The 21,330-nt window shown below is 52.1% G+C and overlaps 1 protein-coding gene across 2 annotated transcripts in view; it reads left to right on the top strand.

Moving 5' to 3' along the window:
• Positions 1 to 21,330, top strand: part of COL4A2 (collagen type IV alpha 2 chain) — a 147,148-nt gene that overhangs the window by 29,115 nt on the left and 96,703 nt on the right. For both annotated transcript variants that reach the window (XM_081283634.1, XM_081283633.1), the window contains exon 4: positions 13,647 to 13,727. In XM_081283634.1, the coding sequence (XP_081139760.1) occupies positions 13,647 to 13,727 (81 nt within the window). The remainder of the gene's footprint in view (positions 1 to 13,646; positions 13,728 to 21,330) is intronic.

Below are 21,330 nucleotides of genomic sequence, written 5' to 3'. Positions count from 1 at the left end.
TGTGGAGCTGCAGTTGCCCATGGTCATCTCTGCCCTGGGGCTACTTGCTTTAGGTATCAGCACTCAGTGGCTCTCAGAAAGGGTCTCTAGGTAGGGCACTGTGGGGACAGGGCCCCGAGGAAAACAACTTGACCATATGCTTTTGAAGGAGGACGTGTCATGGAGTTCTGGCTCCGCCGACCCCGCTGTGTGTCAGAGCTCCTTTCTGCCCCGTCTGGAGGTGCCTGTGCTCTGTCGGTTTCCCCTGGCTCCCAGCCTGCCATGGCCAGGGTGCCGACACTTCCTGGCTTTTGTTGTACCGTGGCACAAACTCTGTTTTGAAAGGACAGGAGCATAATAAAAACGGATATGGAAGAAGGGACAGATGACATCACTTAGAATATTCAAGGAAGTCCACTCTTTTGGATGTTTATAATCTCAGCAAGTTAGTTGTTTGCAATGTGATAAGAGCACTTTTGATACACAGGGGGGATTACAATCCTGGTTGCCTTGACAGTATTCTTGAATTTTTATCTTAGACTCAGAGCAACAAACATAGAATTGAGGTCTTGGCTTGAATCCCGAGAGACTGGCTGGTTGGTTGACCTTGGGTCCAAGGTTCAGCATAGCTGAGCCACTTGAATTGTGCCTAAGCCAGCTATTCACTGAAATGAAAAAAGAAAGAAAACTAAGAAGCCTACTTGTTAGAGATGAATTGGCATGCTGCTCAAAATCTTACCCCAGAGAAACTGATGTTGCGTGGAACTTGAGTGGTTACCTATCCAAGGTTTTCTGCACACACTTTATAGATTCAGAAGCATTTTATGCCTCTTGAAGGGAAACCCTGAGCATTCCAATGTCTCTGTATAAGACAACCTCCCTAGTCAGTGGAGGCATGGCTGCTCCAAGGCCCTGGGTCAGTGCTGTGGGAGGGAGATACCCTGGCCTCCAGTCTCTCTGGTAAAAATAAACGAAGGTCAAGACAGGAGAGCAAGCGCTTCCTGCCAGCTCCTGCCGTGGCTTTGTCTCCTTCAGCCCCACAGCAGCACCTCGAGGCAGGAAGGCACATCTACCCATTTTCTAAATAAGGAAACTGGGGGACATGGGACCCATATTTCTTGCAAGGCCACTGAGCTTCCATGCAAGGTCTGGAACCCATGCACACTCTTCCCAGATCAAGTGCTTAGCTGTGAGATCTGCGCCTCACAGAGGCCCTGGGCAGCACAGAAACACCCAGCAGGACAGCAGCACTCTGGAGGCCCAGGAACCCATCTTCCTGCAGACATCCAGGTTGGGCATGAAAGGTCGACCATTAGGAAAGTAGGCAGAACTGGTCCCTAAGGTTTTATAGCCCCGGTACAAACACACTCTGCCCAGTGCCTCCTCACACCTAAACTGTGTGCAGATTCGGAATGAGCTGCATGGAAGGAGGTCAGCCTCAAACTTGGTCCAACCTGGTCCAGGGCCAGTTTGTCACTCACAGGTTGATACTGCAGTACCCACCACTTGTGGGACTGAGTGTGTGTCATATAGGAATCAGGAGCCCAGCAGGCTACTTGGGGCACAAAGGAGAAGAACTGGGGACCGCTGGGCTACAGCAGGGTAGTCCACACCAATTGGCGTCTGACCCTCTCCATCACTGGCCCCAGCAGTACCTCTCTGCTGTGATCTGAAAGGTCTTGCTGCAGACCCTCCAGTGCAGTGAGTAGTCCATCAAGGGTGAGGTCACAGCACAGGAGCCCTGAATCTCTGCAGACGTCTGTAGCGGACGGGGAGCTTCTAAAAGCCTCCAGCTCTCGCACTTGGCAGGAGAAAGAGCAAGGCAGATTCAGAAATCCCAGCACAGAACCCAGGCCAGCAGGTGTGTCCAGTGGCTGTGGTGTTGGGGTGGTGTTGGCCCTGGCCGCAGCGCCCCTGTGACATGGACAGTCAGTCTCACAAAGAGGAAGCTAGGGGTGTAAATGCCAAGCCTGCCCAGGCAGGGCCACTGCTGTGCTTCGCCTGCCCATCCCTGCCTGAACCAGCCTCCCCCATGAGGAACAGGAATCTTACTGTACTAAGAGAAGAACTGCGTGTTCTTTATTTCTGTTCTCCTCAGATCTTTCCCCAAATTTAGCTGGCAGGGAGGTATCAGACCAAGGTCGTCAACTGGAGGTACTTCTCTGGAATAGGTGGCTTTAAGGGATGGAGCTATGTCCCCTCTCAGGAGCCGTGTTAAGTGTTCACTCCAGAACCCTGTGCCAACTTTAGCCCCTACGAATTTGTATTCCCTGCCAGAGAATACCAAGAACTGACATGCCACGCGCATAATTAGAACTTCGTGTGGACAGACCGTGAAGTAATGTTGTGTTGCGTGATGTCTTGGTAGACTGTCTCTGGCTGAAGAGTGTGTAAACAGAATGGCTCGTCTAGATCAGAGGGCATTTGTTCTAAATGCAGCTGTGAAACCGCGTGCCCGTGAGACTGGCTGATCCTTTCTGCTGGGTTCACATTGGTGCCTCTTGACAGTGGAAACCTCCTGTGTCCTGTTCTCCATGCTGAGATAACACTGTCCCTTAGGCTATGAAGTGACTAAATGACAGAGAACACTCCCTCGGGCTATGAAGTGTCATTTAGAAAAGTCTTTAAGATGGCCACATTTCTTATTTTCTTGGTGAGAACACTGACCCCTACAGGTGAGTCCTGAGTGAGCAGGACGTGGAGGTGGCCTGCTGTGTCCCGAGGTCGCCTCTCCAACTCGTCCTTGCTGATTGTAGCTGGTAACTGAGAGCGATGTCGTGCTGTCAGGGTACACGCTCCTCAGAAGAGCAGAGCCGTAGTGCGCATGTGGCTCTAGGGGGGTTGTAGGTTGGCCACACCGTCAGAGGCTGGATGGTCCCACAGTGGCGTCCTCAGACTGCCCAGGGGGAAACCTGTGGCTGCTCAGTCCAGGAGGCCAGAGACTCAGAACAAGGCACAGCCCCCCCTGAGGCTGAAGCCCCCATAGAAAGTTGGTGTGTGTCGGTGTTCAGAGGCTGAAGATCTGGAGTCTGCTGTCCGTATTGAGAGGCTGAAGATCTGGAGTCTGCTGTCCGAGTGCGATGGCAGGGAAACCCGGTGCTTGAGGAGAGCTGGGGAGGTGCCCGTGTGCTGAGCCCCCGCTTCCTCCTGTTCTTCCAGGCAGGCTCCTGGCCTATTGGACAGCACTGTCCACACCCAGGGCAGGTCTTTCCCAGTCCTGGCTGACCCACATGCCGGTCATCCCTGGAAGCACCTCAGACACACCCAGAGAGCTCTTTACCAGTGCTCTAGGCCTGTCCTGGTCCAGTCAAGCTGACAGCCAAGGTGGACCATCACAGAGGTTGTCAGAAAATGAAGAGATGTTCCTTCAGATGAAGTTGTCCGTGCAAGGTCCCTCCCCATCACAGAGGCTCTGCAGGCAGAGACCTGCTCAGGGATGCAGCATGCTGTCCGAGAGTTCCTCCACAGGGGTTGTCCATACCCAGCCTCCTTCCTCCTGCCCACCGGGGCACACTCTGCCTAGAGCGTCCACTGCGGTTCTCCCCGAGCTGTGAGCATATGCCCTGTTCTCTGTGGCGTAGCAGTCTGTGCCTTCCTCGCGCCCTCCTGGGACACCATGCCTTTGGTCGTTAAGAGAAAGCCCTACTTTCCCAGTAGCATCTCTCCTCTTATTGGGAAGTTTCCGTGTCTGTTAAGCCATGCTATTATTTTTATTGGGATTATTACCAATTTTATTAGCACTCTAGTTACAAAGTTGCAGAAGAGTGGACTGATCCCCCACATCTTCCCACCCGCCTCACTGGATTGGTGTGTGATTTTGCAGAACGTGAAGATTTTTCAGGCAGACATTGCGACGTAGCAGAAAGCCCTGTACGTGATGGGCAGGGACAGGAGGTGAAGTCAATGTGGGTTCTTTTTCCCAGGGTGAGAGCCAATGGGAGGGGTCTCAGCTGCACTGATAGGGCAGACAGAGGTGTGTGAAGGAGAACATTCCACGCTGACGGAACACCGTGTGCAGTGCAAGTTCTGAGGCAGGTGAAAACAGGGGGTGTCTGTACTCAGCACCTTAAAGTCCTTAACATTCCATCAGCATGAGAAAAAAAAATACTAAGTGCCTGGTTGGAGCTGACAGGGAAGAAGACTTGGGAGTGGAGGAATGGCGGACCAAAGGCTCAGAACCCCAGGGCAGAAGAGGTGAGCAGGAAGTCCCAGGGAGCAGCCGGGGCAGGGCCCCAGAAGGTGGAGGCAGAGCGGGTACCCTCTGAATGGAGCCTGATGTGGCTCCAAACTGAGGGGTCGGTCCCAGGAACCCACCTCGCCAGGCATTAGCCATCAACATAAATGTGGGGGTGACAGTCTACATTAGAGATGGAGGCACAGGCTGGACAGGGAAGGTGATTTGCAGAAACTGCGGCTTCCCGTGGAGGCCTTTGGGTCTGGTCTCTCATCTCAGCTGTGCCCTGTGTGTGAGCACATGAGCCTGCACATGCGTGCCAGCTCCTGCAGGGTGGCCAGCATGCACCTTAGCTCTCAGAATAAGGCACCCCTGTGGCAGCTCCGTGATGACGTCAGTAAGAGGGGCTTTAATGACTACGACCAGACCCGGTCCCTGATATGGGGAGGCAGACCCCACCGGCATCCTGTGCCAGAACAGTCGCACTCTCTGGTGCCAGTCAGAGTGGGTAATGAGGGCTCTCACCTGAGACTTCTGAAGTTGGTTTGGTTTGTAACTCAAAGCCTTGGGGTCCCAGGCAGGAAGTCGTTAAGATCAACTAGAATTCGGCCATAGAGTCATCAATATATCTAAATTGCAATGAAAATACACCTTCTGCTGCTTTAGCAGGTGGAACTTCCATGGATGTTATGAGAGGCAGTAGATGCTAAAGACTTGGGGAAGAAAACAGGAAGTAGAGATAAAGGGTAGCAGCATCCAAAGACCAAGACGTTGGGTGACAGGAAATGGTGTTAGGACCCTGGCAATGCAGTGGGCGTCCTCAGCAGACCACACCTCGTGCTCCAAGACAGGGTCACCTGCTTTCCAGAGGTCCTCGGTTTCTACTCTTGAGGCTGCCTGTCCAGTGCTCTGCCCCAGCAGACTCCACCTGCATGGTCACTGGTCCTGCCTGCCTGACCCCTCTCTAGAGCCTCAGGTCCACTCCCAAGTCCACTCCCAAGTCCACTCCCTGGTCTTTGCTGTCCAGGATCCAAGTCTCTCCACAAGATGACTCAGGATGAGGCATCTGCCAATCTCCACCCAGCACCTAATAAAGCCACACAGCAGATGAGATCCTCGGGCAAGGAGGGTGCTCTACTCCTGGGACTCAGAGAAGGAAGGGCAGGGTGCTTTGGACAAGGCTGGGCCCTGCGCTCCAGGTGGCTGCCCTCCTTCGTGTGCTGGTGGCAGGAGGCGTGCCTGCCTTGCTCACGTCGGACTTTTGCCTGTGGGAAGACACGGCTGTGACAAGGATGTAGGGCAGGAAATGCCAACCCCCAGTCCCCCCACCAGCCAGCTGGCCTGCTTGTCTTCACCTGCAGCCTCAGGCCCACCCACACCTGAGATCACCCTCTCCCCAGGCCGGAACGAGAGGAACGTTGGCTCATAGCTCTCTGGCTGGGGTTCAGCTCTCATTCCTGTGTCTGCAGCCCCAGCCCCGTGAGCCTGGCTCTGTCTGGTGCTCATGACCCAAACTTGGACAGGACATCATCTCCAGGAGTACCTCAGGAATCCTCACTGCACCCTGTGAGGGCTGGCCATCCTCATTCCGCGCCTGGGCGGATCGTTCTCTGCCAGACTCTGCCCTTCACGCACCCTTTGCCTGCTCTTCCTCTCCTGGCTGCCCCTGGCCTCCTTCCCCCACCCCCCATCCCACCCCCCCCCTCAGTCCTCTCAACACGCCTAGGGTTCTCCCCGCCACTCCCCGCCCTGGAGTCCAGCAACCCATCTGGCCTGTCGTTAGCCTGCTTGACTGTCACGGGGATCACTGCTATACCTTGGGACATGTTCTGACCATGGCCTTTGGCCTCCTGCACTCTGCCTGGCAGCCCCCCCCCCCCGCCCCCGTCTGTCTGATTCCTGCCTTTGGCACGCATGCCCCAGCACTCTGGCCGTCCAGGCTCTTGTATCTCAGTAAATCCTGTGTGGAAAACACCACTAAGCTTTGACTTGCCCAAGAAGAAACTGAAGGTGGCCACAGGGGCTGGAAGAGCTGGTTGACATGTAAGGACACAAGTGCACAAAACTGCACTGGCGCCTGTGGGCTCTGTGAAGCACCAAACATGGTCCCTCCTGGTCACGTCTGCTGCACGGCAGGCCTCCGGGAGCACTCACAGGACCGGGGCTGCCATCCCAGGAACTCCTCGGCTCCCATCTTTCTGGCTGTCCTGCTGCAAACATGGCGGCCTGAACTCCTCTCCCACCCTAAACCTCCCAGAGCCAGGAGGGAGGCAGTGGCCACCAGGCTGGGACAGCTGGCACTGGTGGGGTCCCTCGGGGTTGTTCCTCCAAGTGGGCGAGCCACTTCTCCCTCCGCCTCCAGCGGATGACCATGGCAGGACGGCTCTTGGAGGGTGGCTTTTGTGTGGGCCCTCGAAATGCTGTTAAAACAAAGGAAGCAGTTGGCTGGGTCTCCCACGGCTCGTGGGGGAGAAGGACTTTGTTCTGTGTGTGCCATTCCGGTGGTTTCCTTTTCCATATACCTTGTCTTGCTCATGCCATGTTGGAATTATTTCCTTAATTTCTAAAGCTGTGTGTGCGGAAATGGCTTATATTTCCTGTTTTGATAAACTAATAGAATTTTGCCGGGACCCTTGTTCTCAAGTTGGCTTTCTTCTTTGTTAGGATTAAAGGATATTTCTAAAACGTCCAGCTTGACTGGACTTGTGACAAACAAAGACTTGTATAGATTACTTTGCCTTAAAACACGAAAGATAATTACTTTTAGCAATAAGAAATACTTACCTTTTATGTCACTTAGAATGGGTTATTCAATATTCCTCTGTAGAGGAAGTTTGGATTAGATGCTGGGGGCAATTCAACGGCAAAGAATCCATAAATTCCCTTTAGAGAATTGCTCTTTTTGGCTGGAGGTATATTGGCTTAAAAAGACTTCCTTGGATGAGACGTTTCTTGGAACATGTGGAGGACAAAATATTCTTTGTTTTAGGACAGATGAGTTTTGTTCTTGAATTTTCATATAATTTGATTAATACTCATTTTTATGTGCAAGTTGGAAACAATGGCCACCATTTTTCCTTTCTTTCATATATATTGTATCAACTGTAGGGATACATCTGCAGAAAGCTGGGTGCATTTCCATGGATTTGTGCCCTAAAGGTACACAGACAATTCATACAGGTAGTTAGATAACTAGTCTTAAGGAGTCTGAATCATTTATGTATTTTTATTTCCTGGCATTCAAGTTATCATTCAGAAGTATTTCTGAATGTCCTAAATATAAACCAAGTCTGTGCTTGGGAGGAGTGGCATTGGGCAGTTTTCTCGACACTTAGAAACAGGGCCATTCTTTAGGACGGCACATCTTTGCCCCAGGTGGGGAAGGAGGGCCTTTCCTGTCTGCCTGATGGTTCGTGAGCCCTGGTGAAGGCAACATGATAAGTCCTCTTGCTGCCATGGGATTGTTCAAATGGAGGCAGAGCCAGCAACCTGTGGGACCGGATGTTCTCTTAATCTTGCAGCTGCTACTGTTGATCTCTGCTCTGAGTCTACTGAATCCCGTTTATAAATGGCAGAGCAGAACCTCTGCTGGCAGACAGAGCGTCATTGGCTCCAGGCACAGGATTCTCTGCTTGGGCACGATAGGAACCTGGTTCCGGAAGCTGGAGCCTACATTCCCTGAGATGACCCAGTGACTTTTGTTCTCCAGAGGAAAAGACTCACCAGGGAGTCTAGACCTTGCAACTAGAGTGATGTGAATGTGTCTGAGACAGATGCTGTGGAACTGGATGGATTCTCAATCATTCTAGATGGGATGATGCCAAGACTCCCCAAGACTCCGAGGAAAAGAATCCTCATAAAAAAGCCAACCAAGACCCACCTTTATGTTTATCTATAAAGCACCAATATTTTAAAAATCGGTAAATAAACAGAAGGAAAACCAGTAGGGAAGGGGAACGGGAGGCGGGAGGGGAGGAAAAAGAGGAGGCACTGGGTACTAAAATGGAGCCAATTAAATTCCACGTCAGTACAATTAGGCCAAAATGAACCTCACAAACACGTTAACTATGATGCACTAATGAAGGTGTTTGTTTAAGCCAACCAAGAAATCCTTGCTAAAGCTTTCCACTTTTACCTGGAAACAATGCTGGTTGCCTCCCAGTTGGGTGGAGTATGATCTGAGTTCTCCAGAACATGCCTCTTGGACTGTACCTTGCCATCTGGCTCCTGAGCCATCCAGGTCATTCCCAAGTCCTGTGATCTCATCAGCACAGTTGTACTGGCCACCAGTCCAGGACAGGGTGAGATTCAGCAGGAAACAAAAATCCCTAAAAGGATAGATTTTAAAGAAGGAAAAGAGAACTAAAAAACGTCTGGCACTTTGACTGGAAACCCAGCATCTGCATCCTGGGTACTAGAGCCCCTAAGTCCACAGAGTGCCAAAGGAAACCTGAGGGTAGCATTTTCCTAAAACAGAGGTGGCTGGGTCTACTAATCATGGCCCATGAGACACCCCACCTTCTACTGCACAAAGATGGTTCGTGGCCTGCAGTTCCCTCCCGGGCTCCTCCAAAGCCCCTTTCCACAATGTCAGCCCCACCATCCCGTGCGGAGCTTTGCTCCAGATGACTTGGCTGATATTTAGGACATTCAGATACTTCTGAATGATAACTTAACGCCAAGGAAAACCTGGGCTGCCTGACTGCCTGGAAACCAGGTTAGAAGGCAGGTTCTGACCCGGTAGATCTCGGGCGAGCTGGCTGCATTCTCACTGGCTGCAGGGGGCCTGCTGCTGCTGGTCATACTCCATCTGGGGTCCTGCTCAGTCCCTCCGCTTCCTTCCATCTCCTGGTGAAGCTGCCTCCAGGTCTGACCTCAGTGTGTCTCCTAGTGTCCTCACCCACACGCCCGCTCGGGTCCTCCACGACCCGTGGCCCTCTGTTGCCACACAGGCTGCGTTTGGAGAATGCCACCTTCCTCTCTTCCTGGTGTGCAGACAGCCCACTGGATCTTATGTTGACGCTGCTTTGAGCTTCTTGCCCACACTCGTCATTGGCATTTGTTGTCAAAACCGCCCGGTGGCTGCCACAGCCCTGGAGCTGCGAGAGAAGTCAGTGGTGAGGACGTCAACCCCCTGGGAGTGCAGAGTCTCTCCCAATCCTGTTCATCCCTCTGCCTCTCTTGAAGGAGCTGGTGCTTCAGAGGGGCCAGGTCTTCCGTGTGGCAGGTGACAAGATGATTGACATGAGGGACTTGTGTGTGGTCCCCAGCAGGTGTTGGCTCTTCTGCTAAAAGAACAGTGACCCCTCCCGTTTGAAATGGTCGTGCCTGTGGGAAGCAGCTGGGGTGCCTCTGAACTGGCTCTGTCCTGGACTGTAGCGCACCCACGGGTTGAAATTGAACCCGGAGCTGGAGGTTGGGGATGCAGCACTGTGGGGGCATCCTAAGAGTCAGTTCACCCCAGTTCCAGGTGTTCTTGACCCCAGAAGTGGTGACAGGAAGGTCTTGCTTGCCTGGGCCAGGAGGGTGGTGGGCAGCTCTGGGGTCTCCTCTTAGTCGTCATGCCCTCAGGCTAAATGGGCACATGAGCAGGACAGGAGTCCGGTCTAGCCGAGGGACAGGGCCTGAGTCAAGTGAGCCTCTGTGTCAGCAGGTGCCACTCGTGATCTCCTGTTCCCGACTCACGGTCCCTACCCGCTCTTCCTCAGAGCATCAACCAGAATTTCATTTAGGTAGGTTCAGGCATCTGTTTTTTCAATCAACCTTCTTGTCTGTGCATACTCCATGAGGGCAGGGACAGTGTCCAGGCGGTCCCCACTTTACACCCAGAGCCCAGCACATTTGGCAAGAATGGACTGAGGGAGGGAGGGAGCCAGTGGGTTGTAAGGGAAAGGGGACGAATTGGCTCTCACCCTTGTAGTGGTTTGAAGTTGGGAGTGCCAGGTGCCCTCTCCTGGATCAGGGCAGGAACACAGGCTCCTCTGTGCCCAGAGCTCCTGGGTGGGACAGGTTTGCTGTGTGGGTATGAAGGGGAAGACACGGGCATTCTCCAGGGTATGGGGAGGTCACCAGCTTCCAAAGATCTTCAGTATAATTGGTCACCTTGGGCCATGGGTCCTTTTTCTCCTGGATGAAGGACATCCAAATAAGCAGGGCTTGGCCAGCTCAGCTGAATGGATATAGTTTGGCCATTGACAGGTGTACTTGGCGCACCTAGAGCAGGTCTGTTGGAGCCGTCCTGGGAGCTTCATCTCCTTTGAGCCTCCGTGGAATAGTCAGTGGCCAGGTGCCCCCACATGGGACTCTGGAGAGCAAGGGGTTGAACGCTGCACTATGCAATTGCTGCCGCTGGGAACTCAGACTTGAAGTGAGGAATGGATGGAGGCTATAATTGACATTTGTTTTGTAACCTGTGATTCTGTAGAATGAGAAGTGGGAAGTGCTTGGAGAGACCTAGAAGAACTGTGCGGGAGAGAGGCTTGCCTTCAGAGACTGACTGGACACTCAAGCCAGAGCCAGCTTCACTCTGGAGACGGAGGAGGGGTGGGCGGAGCTGACCAGCAGGAGGACCGTGGTTTGTCTTTAGGTCTCGTGACATGGCAAAATCAAGGCAGAGCCTGGCAGTGCTGGTGGGAGCTGTTGCTACCCTCCTGTTGGATGGGAAGGTGGGGACGCAATCCTGGGCTCATGGGGTCCTTCCCTCCGCTCACCCAGCCACTGCCTCAGGAAGGCATTGAATCTTGAGGCTCAGGTCAGAGACATGTGCAGTCTGAGAGGCCGTCGGGAGCACTTGCCCTGCCCAGTTAGTAAATACTTCTGTTTGTCCTGGAACCTGGTATTCCACTGTGTGACCCTTGAGACTCTTGTAGATGCTGGAATTCACAAGAGTCCCTCTGAAGGACAGATGAGCTGCCCATGGGAACACACACACACACACACACACACACACACACACACTCGTACTCACATACTCACGTGTGACTGGGAGGTCTGAGACTCGGGGTGGCATGGTCTGTGAGGGGCTGCCAGCCAACCATGTGTGCCTCCTCCCTGGTGAGACGGGCACCTACCCCCGGCACACATTGGCAAAGCACAGTTCCAGGAAGGGCCATTCCACTGTGAGCAGGTCACGGGGAGCTCATTGCTGTAACGGAATCCAGTGAATGTCCTAAACTTAGAAAAGAGAGTCTGCTCCATCAATTTGAAACCATTAAAGTCTTTCCAACCTATGGTTTACACACAAGGATCTGGCAAATGACTCTAAAGTCAGAATTTAAAATAGCACGTGAGACACCATAGGGGGAGTGAGCACAGCCCCCACCCCTTTCCCAGCAACTGGCAAAGGAACCGCTGGGTCAGCTGGGTTAGCTGCCAAGGCACCTATTCATATCAGGGTCACGTGTAATGAAGTCTGAATGCGCTGGCCCATCCAAGCCGGTCCCATTGGTGCTGAGGGTAAGCCATGAAACCTACAGCTTAACGCGAAGCTGTGATCCTAGAGTCACGTGTCCAGAACCATGGAAATCATGTAGGTAAACACCAAAACCATAGAAAATTGCCTTTGAGGGCATAAAAGGGTTTTATATGTGTTTACTTTTACACTGTGGAGCTCCAGCAGTCTCACTACCTCACATGGGACAAAAAGATAACCAAAGAGAGATTTAAAAGGAGGTACTGGTTTCTTTAAAGGATTTGAGACGCTCAGACTTTCTGGAATTCTTCAAAGCAGTGACTGATGCATCAGGCACTAGATTATTGTAAGAATTATTACAAGAACAGAAAATATGTGGGACTCTCAAACGAGGCGTCTCCGGCAGGGAACGGTGAGCTCAGGAGAGGATTTGACAGTCTGTACAAAAAGAGCCTTGAGGGACTGCGGAGGCCCGAGGGCAACGCTGGCCGGCCAGACGGTTCTGAGTCAGACGTTTGCTTGTCCTGCATGTCCAGTGTTGGCCGTGGGTAGAGTCTGCGCTGGGCAGGACCTGCAGTGGGGCAGTGGCCACGCCACCTGCCTCTCCACGTGCATGCCCACAGCAGTGGGAACAGGGAGGATTCTGGCTCAGATCTGTCGCAAAAACCTTAGAGGAGTCCCAGTGCCCATCCTGCTGGGTCACTGAGGTGTGGCTGAGGGGAAGGAAACACTGTGGCAATGTGAGTGCTGCTGGACACTGGACAGTCCTGTTGGCCGGGGGCTTTGCTTGCACAACAAGTTTTGGCCCAGGGACTGACAGGGGCTGCTGGTGTCCAGAGCCCCTGACGTGGAACTGCCCGCTGCATGGGCCCTGTGGGCACATCAGGAGTTGCTGAAGGGTGGCCAAGCATGAAGAGCCAGCCTGAGATCCTCCCTGATGAAAGGCTGCACCAGCTCACCTGGGGGAGGGGTCTGTGTAGCTCACCTGTGAGGAGAGGACTGTAGGGTCTCACCTGTTGGAGGGCAGCTGTGGCATCTCACCCAGGGGGAGGGCTTAGGGCCCCCCTGGGAGGGGAGTGGGGGCCAGGGCTGCAGCTTGGCCACTTGGAGAACAGGAGGAAAGAAGGTAAAGCCGCTCCTCCTGCCATAGGCAGCCAGCAGTTAGAAGAGCCAAGGCCCTCCTTGGTCGATCTCCATGTTCTTCTCTTATCCATTATGTTGAAATTGAGGGTGAGGAACCCTTCTCCCCACTGGACAGGCCAGCCAGGAGCCCCTCTGTCTCCAGTGAACCCACTTCAGAGTTGCAGTCACGGCAGGAGCTTCCGTTCTGCCTCCCAAGGACTCAGGTCCTGGGGGAAGCCTGCTTCCTCCTCCCTGCAGATCAGCCTGACTCCCAGAGCAGGAGGGACGGAGGTGGCTCTCCCTGCAGGTGGGCCACACCTGCGTCACAGGTGATGCCCGTGGTGCAGGGTTTCCATCCTGCCAGGTGCACCTTCTGCCTCTTCACAGGGCACCTCCCTTCTCTCGCTAGGCTCCGCGTGAGCTGGTGGGCCCAGAGCAGCCTGGTCTTGGGTCCCGCCCCTGTTCTTTCTCAGTTCACTCTGGCCTCTCCAGGATGCACCCCTGTACCTCCAGGCACAAAGAGGAACTGCTTCCTGCCCTAGGCTCCTCATTCCTCCCCAGCCGTTGACCTGTGGTGTAGTCACAGAGCAGTGTCCATCTGCATTTCTCCTGGACTCCCTGGGTTCGGGGAACATTCTCAAGGCATGCAAGGCCATTGACCACAGAGTGAGCAAGCAGGCAGCAGGGACCTGGGGGATGGGGATGTGCCAGAGAGACTCACCGATTCCACCATAGGGGGCCTGGTGGGGAGGCCCGGCCTGCCTGCGGCAGGAGGACGGGAACTCTACCTTCTCTCGGCTCCACAGTGAACCCACCTAAAACTGTCCTAGATAAATGCTTATTGAATATGTTGAATGAATTCTTGGTTTTAGAGTTGAGAGGACTCCCAGCAGGTGGTACTGTGACCCATATCGTAGATGACACAGTTTAGGTCACTTTCTTTGTGCTTGACTTTTGCAGGGTGTGAAGAAGTACGATGTGCCCTGCGGAGGGAGAGACTGCAGCGGCGGTTGCCAGTGCTACCCGGAGAAAGGAGGACGCGTAAGTCAGAGCGTCGCCGTAGACACCTCCTGGCCCTCCCTGACACTTCTGCTGAAAGGAGAGTGCCTTAACCCACCTGGATAAGTCAGTGGCTGGCCTTGCTAAGAAGTTTAATCCACAATGTTCTCTTTCACCAGCACAAGTCGTAATGCCAAATTGGGCCCATTTAGACCACTTTTCCTTTTCTCTCGTTCACTGTTAATAAGATGTAGGTCTTCCCTCAGCCTGTGTGGGGGGGTGGGTTCCAGGACACCACTGGGTGTCACAAGCTGACGCTCAAGTCCCTTACGTAAAGTGGCATAGGATTTGCATGGAACCACACACATCCTCCCACACTTCAAATCATTCCAGATGACTTTTAAACCCAAAGGCAACATAAATAGATGTCATACTGTACAATTTAGGAAATAAAGTCAAGAAAAATCTGTACAGATGCAGTACAGATGCAATATTATAAAAAAAAATATTTTTAATCCATGGTTGATTAAATCCATAGTTGTGAAACTTCTTCCAACATGGAGCGCAGGCCCTGTGGGTATACACATGGGCATATGTATACACATAACGCAATGATGTTTGTACTTAGATTTTACATAAACACATACCTTGCAAAAATATTATGGAAGAGAAAAAAGTTGCATTTGTACTGCAGTGTAGGTATGCAAACTAGAGAGCATTGGACTTTATACTATTGGTAGTTATTTAAATTTAAAATCATTTATTCCCTGAATGCTCTTTCTATAGCTCGTTTCACAGATAAGCAGGGAAAAAAAGCTACCCCAAATTATTACAAGAACACCTGGCAGAATTTGAACTCTTGATTTATGTTGGGTTTAATGTGTTCAGTGCTTAATTGAAGAGGTTGGTTTCTTGCTCTGTAGCCTCTGAAGCAGGTGTTTGAGTCTTTACTTGTTTCTAAAGATAGTCCTTCTGCTTAGATGTCCAGATCCACTGTGCATGTGGAAGTGTGGGAGTAGCACTTCACTTTATGCCACAGAGTTGGTGTCTCTTTCCCCAGGATTCCTGCTTGTCTGCATCCCTGGTGACTGCCAGGTGGTGGGAGGTGGTCAGGAATTCTTGCCTGCAGTGCCATTTTTGCCAGAAATCACTACAGTCCTGGGTGCCCAGTGAGTCTCCCTAGCAGAGTCCTAAAGGCAGTGTTTGAAGTGGCTGTGCCCACTCCTGCCTCTGGCTGTGGGATTCTGCCATGTCAGGTTCTGTCTCCACTCCTGAGTCCCCCCCACAAGACATGACCCCTGGTATTCATGGCCAGGACCCCTGGTCATTACCCTGGGGCTGGGCCTGGGGTCAAAGCCATCTCATGGGCTGTGTTCATGGGGTGATGCCATTTGTAGACAGTGAGCTTCAGCTTTAGTGAGGGGCTTCCCTGTTTAAAGAGTTGTAGATGAAGTCATTTGTCATTTAACAAGGAGATAGATGTATATATATTTGCCGTCTCATGAGTTTTGACTGCTCCGGGTCCCCTGCCATTGGTTTTCCCAGCAGTGAGAGGGCCCTGAAGACAGCGCCTGGCTGCAGACGCTCCCGTGCACTCGGCTGGCCCTGCCTTATATGGACACAAAGCAGATGAATCAGCAGTGTGCAGACATCTGCGACTGGCGTGTGGGGTGGAGTTCGGCTCGAGAGGGCCGCGGTGTCCTCTGTGTACTCAGCCAGACAGGACTCGGCCCAAGGGCTGAAGCCGAGGGCTCTGTTCTTTCTCACTTCCTGTGATTGTCTAGTGCAGAACTAGGACTGAATTTTCCATGTTGCCTTTACAAGAACTTGGTTCTTCATAAAGACACATAATTGTGATATGTCAACAACGCTGCCACCAGCGTGCCCATGTACTCTGTCACTCTGCCCCAGATCTTCTCAAAGAGGTTTTTGGAAGGAGATCCCTAAGGTCCCTAGGTCTCTGAGCAAGTTCACGGCACAGACACGGGAACCTTGTTATGGCCCAGTGTCCCCGGCCTAGGAAGCATCTGTGTCTAGTGAGGTCTAAAGCTGACCCTCTGGTTCATTTAATAGCACTAGTGGTCCAAGTCTCAGGTGGGCTTGGAGTTCCTCTAACTATTCAGCAGGTTGTCAACACTGATCAGATTAAGTAAAAATGTGGCTGCTACCTGAGCAGTTTGTGCAGGAGAGAAGACACCATCCCCGCTGTGCCGCTTCCCCATGGCTCACCCTCCCTATCTAAGCACTCAGGTGGCCTGACACTGCACAAGACACACCTGTGACGGGGCTGGACAGACGTTGTTGGGATGTTGGACTGGTCAGCACCCAAGGCAGTCCGTTAGTTCTGGGGTGCCAGTACACACTAGTCAGTAAGATGACAGAAACAGCCGACAGTAGAAGGAGAGAGAAAACCCAGCAGAGGAAGAGAAGCAACAGAACTCGCCTGTCCCCGAAGGTGCTTGTCAGGATGATTGCCGCTGCTTCTTCAAAGCAGTTATTAAGATGCACATCAATTTCAATACCGTAGACTTGGTGGATTTGATTACCAACTGTGAATTGATAAGTGGTTTAAACATTTATTGGCTAGCAGATTTATCCAGATGTGTTTTTGCAGAAAGCGGGGCCACATCTGCCCTACTTTGGGGTTGATAGTATTTTTTAAGTAATGTAATACATAAAAATAGCAGTTGGACAGAGTCTGCTGTCCAGAGAGCTGCGTGCATAGTTTGTTCTTTCCCACAGCTTCCCCTAGGGTCCTTTGCCATATATTCTCCCCCTGGTGCTACTGTAGCCGTGATGACATGCCTCCCAGCAGGCTCTCCACCCCCATCCTTGGCTAACTCCACCTTATATGGACATGGTACCCCGCCAGTGTGCTCCTCACCATGGTGACTGCCAACAGCAGAAACTGCATGTTACTGGATAACTTTTGGACTCTAAGCAGAAATCGCAAGCATACTGTGGATTCCAGTTCCAAATGAATTCTCATGTTACCGAATGAATGAGCTTTGTGTAAAATGTGTGGAGCCTGATCTTGCACCCATAGTTGGTAAGCTGCAAATTCTCCTGGCAGGGAGAGAGTTGCTTCTTGTGGGCAGAACCACCAAGCCCCAAGATAGTTCCAGACAGCCACAGAGCTGGTCAGAGCTGGGAGACACAGTGTGATTCCCACTCGGGTCAGGAGGTGGAGGGCCTGCATGGTCTCACACCCAGATTGTGGCAGAGGTCTGAACAAAACCCACATGTTGGAATTTTACTCAGGAGTCTTGTTTAGGTGGGCCTCGGCCTGTGTCTTGCAGGTGGGTGGAGATGGGTGGATGGGAGGGTGAGAAATGCATTCTTTGGCTCTGGCTGTAGGCTCAGGGCTAGCGAGCCCAAGATGAAAGAAGACTGCCAGCCTCGGGGTTAGGAAGGAGGGGAGCATGGGCAGAGACGAACCCCCAGCAACTGGCAAGCCTCTTCTCCAAGGGCTGCAGTCACTGTGCAGTGTGCTCTCCTGGGTTCCGATCGTAAATCTTGCCTGCCCTGTGGGTAAACAGGAGTTCACAATAAACGGAATTCCTCTTTGAAGTGCCTCAGAATAGACCTGGAAACCCTAGCGCCCATGGGGCTGCGCTGCGTAGACGGTGCAGTTCAGAGTGTGACATGGCTGGTTCCCATGGCCCTAAGGGCCCTGTCGGGTGGTTTGGAGAGGTGCTGCTGCGGCACGCCTCTGTTCACACCAGTGGCCAGTGGCCAGGCAGACACTTCCGAGTGGCACGCAGCATTCTCAGCAGAAGTCATCGCCAACGTGTAACACACCAGCATGGCCCAGAAAGGACAAAGAATCGTTCAGCAGTAGCAGATACGCCCCCTGGCTTCCGGGCGACGGCCCTGTCTACACGGGACTCACCCGCTTTCCAGACTGGGGGGTTATTTTTAGTGGGACTTTGGAGCCAGGGTGCCCTGGCTCCTCCTGAGCCAAGGAGCTGCAGCAGCCCAACTACTCCACCATTTCTGTGGGGAAGTAGGTTTGGACAAGAGCTGCCCAGGTGTGAATCAGACAGTGCTACACCCGTGACCTGGTGTTCCTTTCCCATCTGTCTCTGTGAGAAGAGCCCAGCCTCCTTCTAGCAGTCAGCACCCAAACGCCAGCTCTGTGTGTGTTGTATCAACTGCTGCGTGCAAGGCCCAGGCCCAAGAGGAGGGGTTGCACCAGAGAATAGTGGAAGCTGTCCCCAGCAGCACAGCCTGCGTGAGTGAACAGGGACAAGCCCAGTAGCCTCAGCAGAGAGGGGGCAGGGAGTCGAGGGTAGAGGGGGACAGCGGTGGGGGAAAGACTGCACAGGCCTGGGAGGCCATCTGCTGGGCCAGATGACAAGCCCTCTGGAGGCGTCTTCCAAGAAGTCAGTTAGCTGATCCAGGGTCACAGAGCCCTTTGAGAGAAGACTAAGGCTCATTCAATTGGATCTAATTATAGGCCAAGAAAATGCTGTGGAAGACCTGAAATGTGGCCCCAAACATAGAATAGATTGCATTTAGCCTACAAGGCCACTAAAATCTAAGAACAATATTTATTCATTCAGCAGATATTTATTACATATCCATCATGTGTCAGCCACTACATGGGCAGTCCCACCCCTGGTCTGCTGGCACGATACTCCAGGGCCACACTCCCCTGGAGAATCGTCCTGGGCCATGTTCAGTCTGCACTGTCCAGCATGGCTATTTGAGTAACAGAAGTGTGGCTAATGAGCAGATGAGCTAAATGTTATATTTTATTTTATTTCAATTAATTAAAATCCAAGTGAAAGACACACGTTGTCGTACCTGGTTCCACACTGCACATCAGTGCTAGAGCTTTGGCGTGGAGGAGCCAGGAGAATAGGAGAGGAGATAACGTAGAGCCAGTGTGTAAGAATGTTTCCAGAGATAAGTCCCAAGTTGTCACAATGGACAATGGAAAGCTAAGGAACAATGGAAAGCCAGGCATCATGCAAGTAAGACCAGGATTTGTGACCGGTGGGCTCATAGCTTTACAGAATAATGTTATCTCTAAAGTAACCCAGCCCAAGGCACAGGACATTGGAAATGCTGGACACACAGAACCTTCTAGTCACCCAACAAGGGGAAGGTCTTCAGCCTTCACCCTTCACCCTCTGCCTCCCCAGGGCCTCTTGGGTGCTTCTAGCTGTTCCAACATGAGCTCTGACCAGGACCCTCCTCACCTTCCAGGGGCTCCTGGTGTGGTGGCTTTGGCCAGCTTGGTGATCTAGCTTGGACTCTTGAGCATAGTGTGGCTCTTCCTCCCTTTCCATCAAGATTGCAGTGGGTATATTCTTAAGGTGGGACTTTTAGCAAACTATTGTGAAAATGAGTTAATTATGCCACTAGGGAAAAAGAAGAAATTGCAGTTTCTGTTCCCACATCCGCTCCCTGTTCTACCCCAATATGATGAATATTAAAGGTCAAAAGGACTATTGTGACACTGTTCAGGATTTGATTTCAAGAAAAGGCCAGGTTGGAGATCACCCAAAATGAAAAGGACATTATTAAAATTCTAAATTAATAATTTTAATATCGCTTCACCAAATAGAGTCAAAGAACATCATTAGACAGAATCTGATGTTTGAAGGTTCGTATTCAGGTGACTAGGGTGGAGCTCAGTAGTAGACCATGTGCTTGGCACACATGAGGCTCTGAGTTCCATCCTCCGCACCTCCAAAGGAAGTTAGTGTTTTAGAGAAAAAAAAATCATTCCAGTGCTTTTACGTTCAGTGCTGGGGATCGTACCCAGGGCCTCACACACCCCCGGCCACCACTCTGTGACTGAGCTGTATCCCCAGCCCCCATGATCTTTGAAATCACCATTTCCTTTGTCTGAAACATGATAAATTTTTACCCTGGATTCCATTGTTTCCTATCAGTAAAATGCATTGTTAAATAATAGGAATCATGAAAGTCTTTGGTTAAAAATTGATCACGGCAGTGATGGCCTAACACTTTTTGACTTCAACAGATAGTGTTCCTAGCACAGCTACTGACTGTGACAGCTAAGAGGGTATTTGCTGAACCCTGGAGTTATCAGAGAACAAGCTGATGTAGGTTCAGGCCTTCTCGGCAATGAGAAGGAAGCGCTGCCCAGCCGTGTTGTGCCTGAGCGCAGAGGAGGAAGTGGAAATGCTTTGGGACTTTGTGTTTCCACTTCTCCTCCTGATGGACTCTATTTGCATGAACCCCAAAGATGCTCCGGCAGCCCGTGCCACATTCTTCCATTGCCTCTCTCCTGATTCCAGGGATTGCTAACGAGAGCTGGCTTTCAGCTTCTTCGTCCATCATCTGCTATCCTGGAGAGGCCATTGTCTTTCTGAGAGAGCCACACACCCCTCCATGTCCTCTGGATTCACATCCAGACAAACCAACCATAGAGTGGGGATTGTCAGAGCTCAGAGCAGGGAACAAAGTGCAGATAAAAGTCAGCCCTTTTGTTCTTAGCCAGACTCCTGGCTGGCCACCTGCTTTCTGAAAAACCCACTGGAGAGCAGGGACATTCGCATGGGTTGCAGAGGCACAGAAGTGACCCTGGAGGCTGGTACAGGCGGGCAAAGGCCCTTTCTTGGGCTCAGGGAAGTGGCTCGGGGAACTAGGTGTCCACACGGGCCATCCCACCAACAGCAGCCACAGAAGACCATCCAGCTCCACCCAGAGCTGGCGGTTCTGGGGAAGGGTCCTTCCTCCCAGAGCTTCATGGGAAACATGGGCGTCACTCCATGCCCAGGCAAGGAGAGCGGCAACCGCTCTGTGTCTTGATAGGAAGCCCCACAGGCTCCTGGGGAGCAGGACCCACAGTTCCACATTCTCAAAGCCCAGCGAAAGCTCCAGCTGCAGACACCCTTCCTGTCCACCTCCTGGTGGGCTTTTGGGCAGGGGAGGCACAGAAGCTCTTCTCCTCCCTCGGGAGAGGTGGGCTGTCCTCAGGGACCTATTTTGCCTTATTCACTTCCCAGTTCATACTTAATGAACAGTTGCAGGGTTTCTAAAGAAGACCAGAGCCAAGTCTTTCCCAATGACACACGTTTCCCAAATGCCACCAAGACAGCAGAGCACCTCTGTCTAGGTCTCCCAGGTGCAACAGGGAGGGATCTAAAACTGCTGGCTCTTTGCGTGGGGCACACACCTTCTGCCTCGAGGCTGTGGGCCCTGGAGGGCTGTGGATTGTTCCAGGAGGGTCTACCTGTCCATCCTTGTATGCAGGCTTCTGTCCCACTGCTGCAGTAATGAGGAGAGAACCAATCAATGGCTTTGCAAAGTTGGGGAATGAGCCTTTGCGTTTCCTTTTAGACATGGTAAAATAACCAGAAGAAAGTGTGGCAGAAATGGCTAAACCCAGCGATGCTGTGCACATCTTCCTCCTGAGGGGCCTCTGAACTTGCCACCTGGGGAGTGGGAAATGGGGTTCTCTCTTCCCTGCCTTATTTTTGCCATCTCTAAACCTTAGAAACTACCCCATCTTCCATGTTCAAAGGGCCAAGATATGGTACATCTTTGTGTGGCTATTATTGACATCAGAGTAAACATTAAATAAATTTATTTATAATAGTTTTGAGCATTTCAAAAATTTCCTAAGAAGCCAGCCAACCAGAGGCCCAGAGCAGCCTGCCAGCCT

This window comes from Spermophilus citellus (genome assembly GCF_964194105.1).
Source record: "Spermophilus citellus genome assembly, chromosome: 1".
Lineage (NCBI taxonomy): Eukaryota > Metazoa > Chordata > Mammalia > Rodentia > Sciuridae > Spermophilus > Spermophilus citellus.
This window is presented reverse-complemented; position numbering and strand designations above follow the sequence as displayed.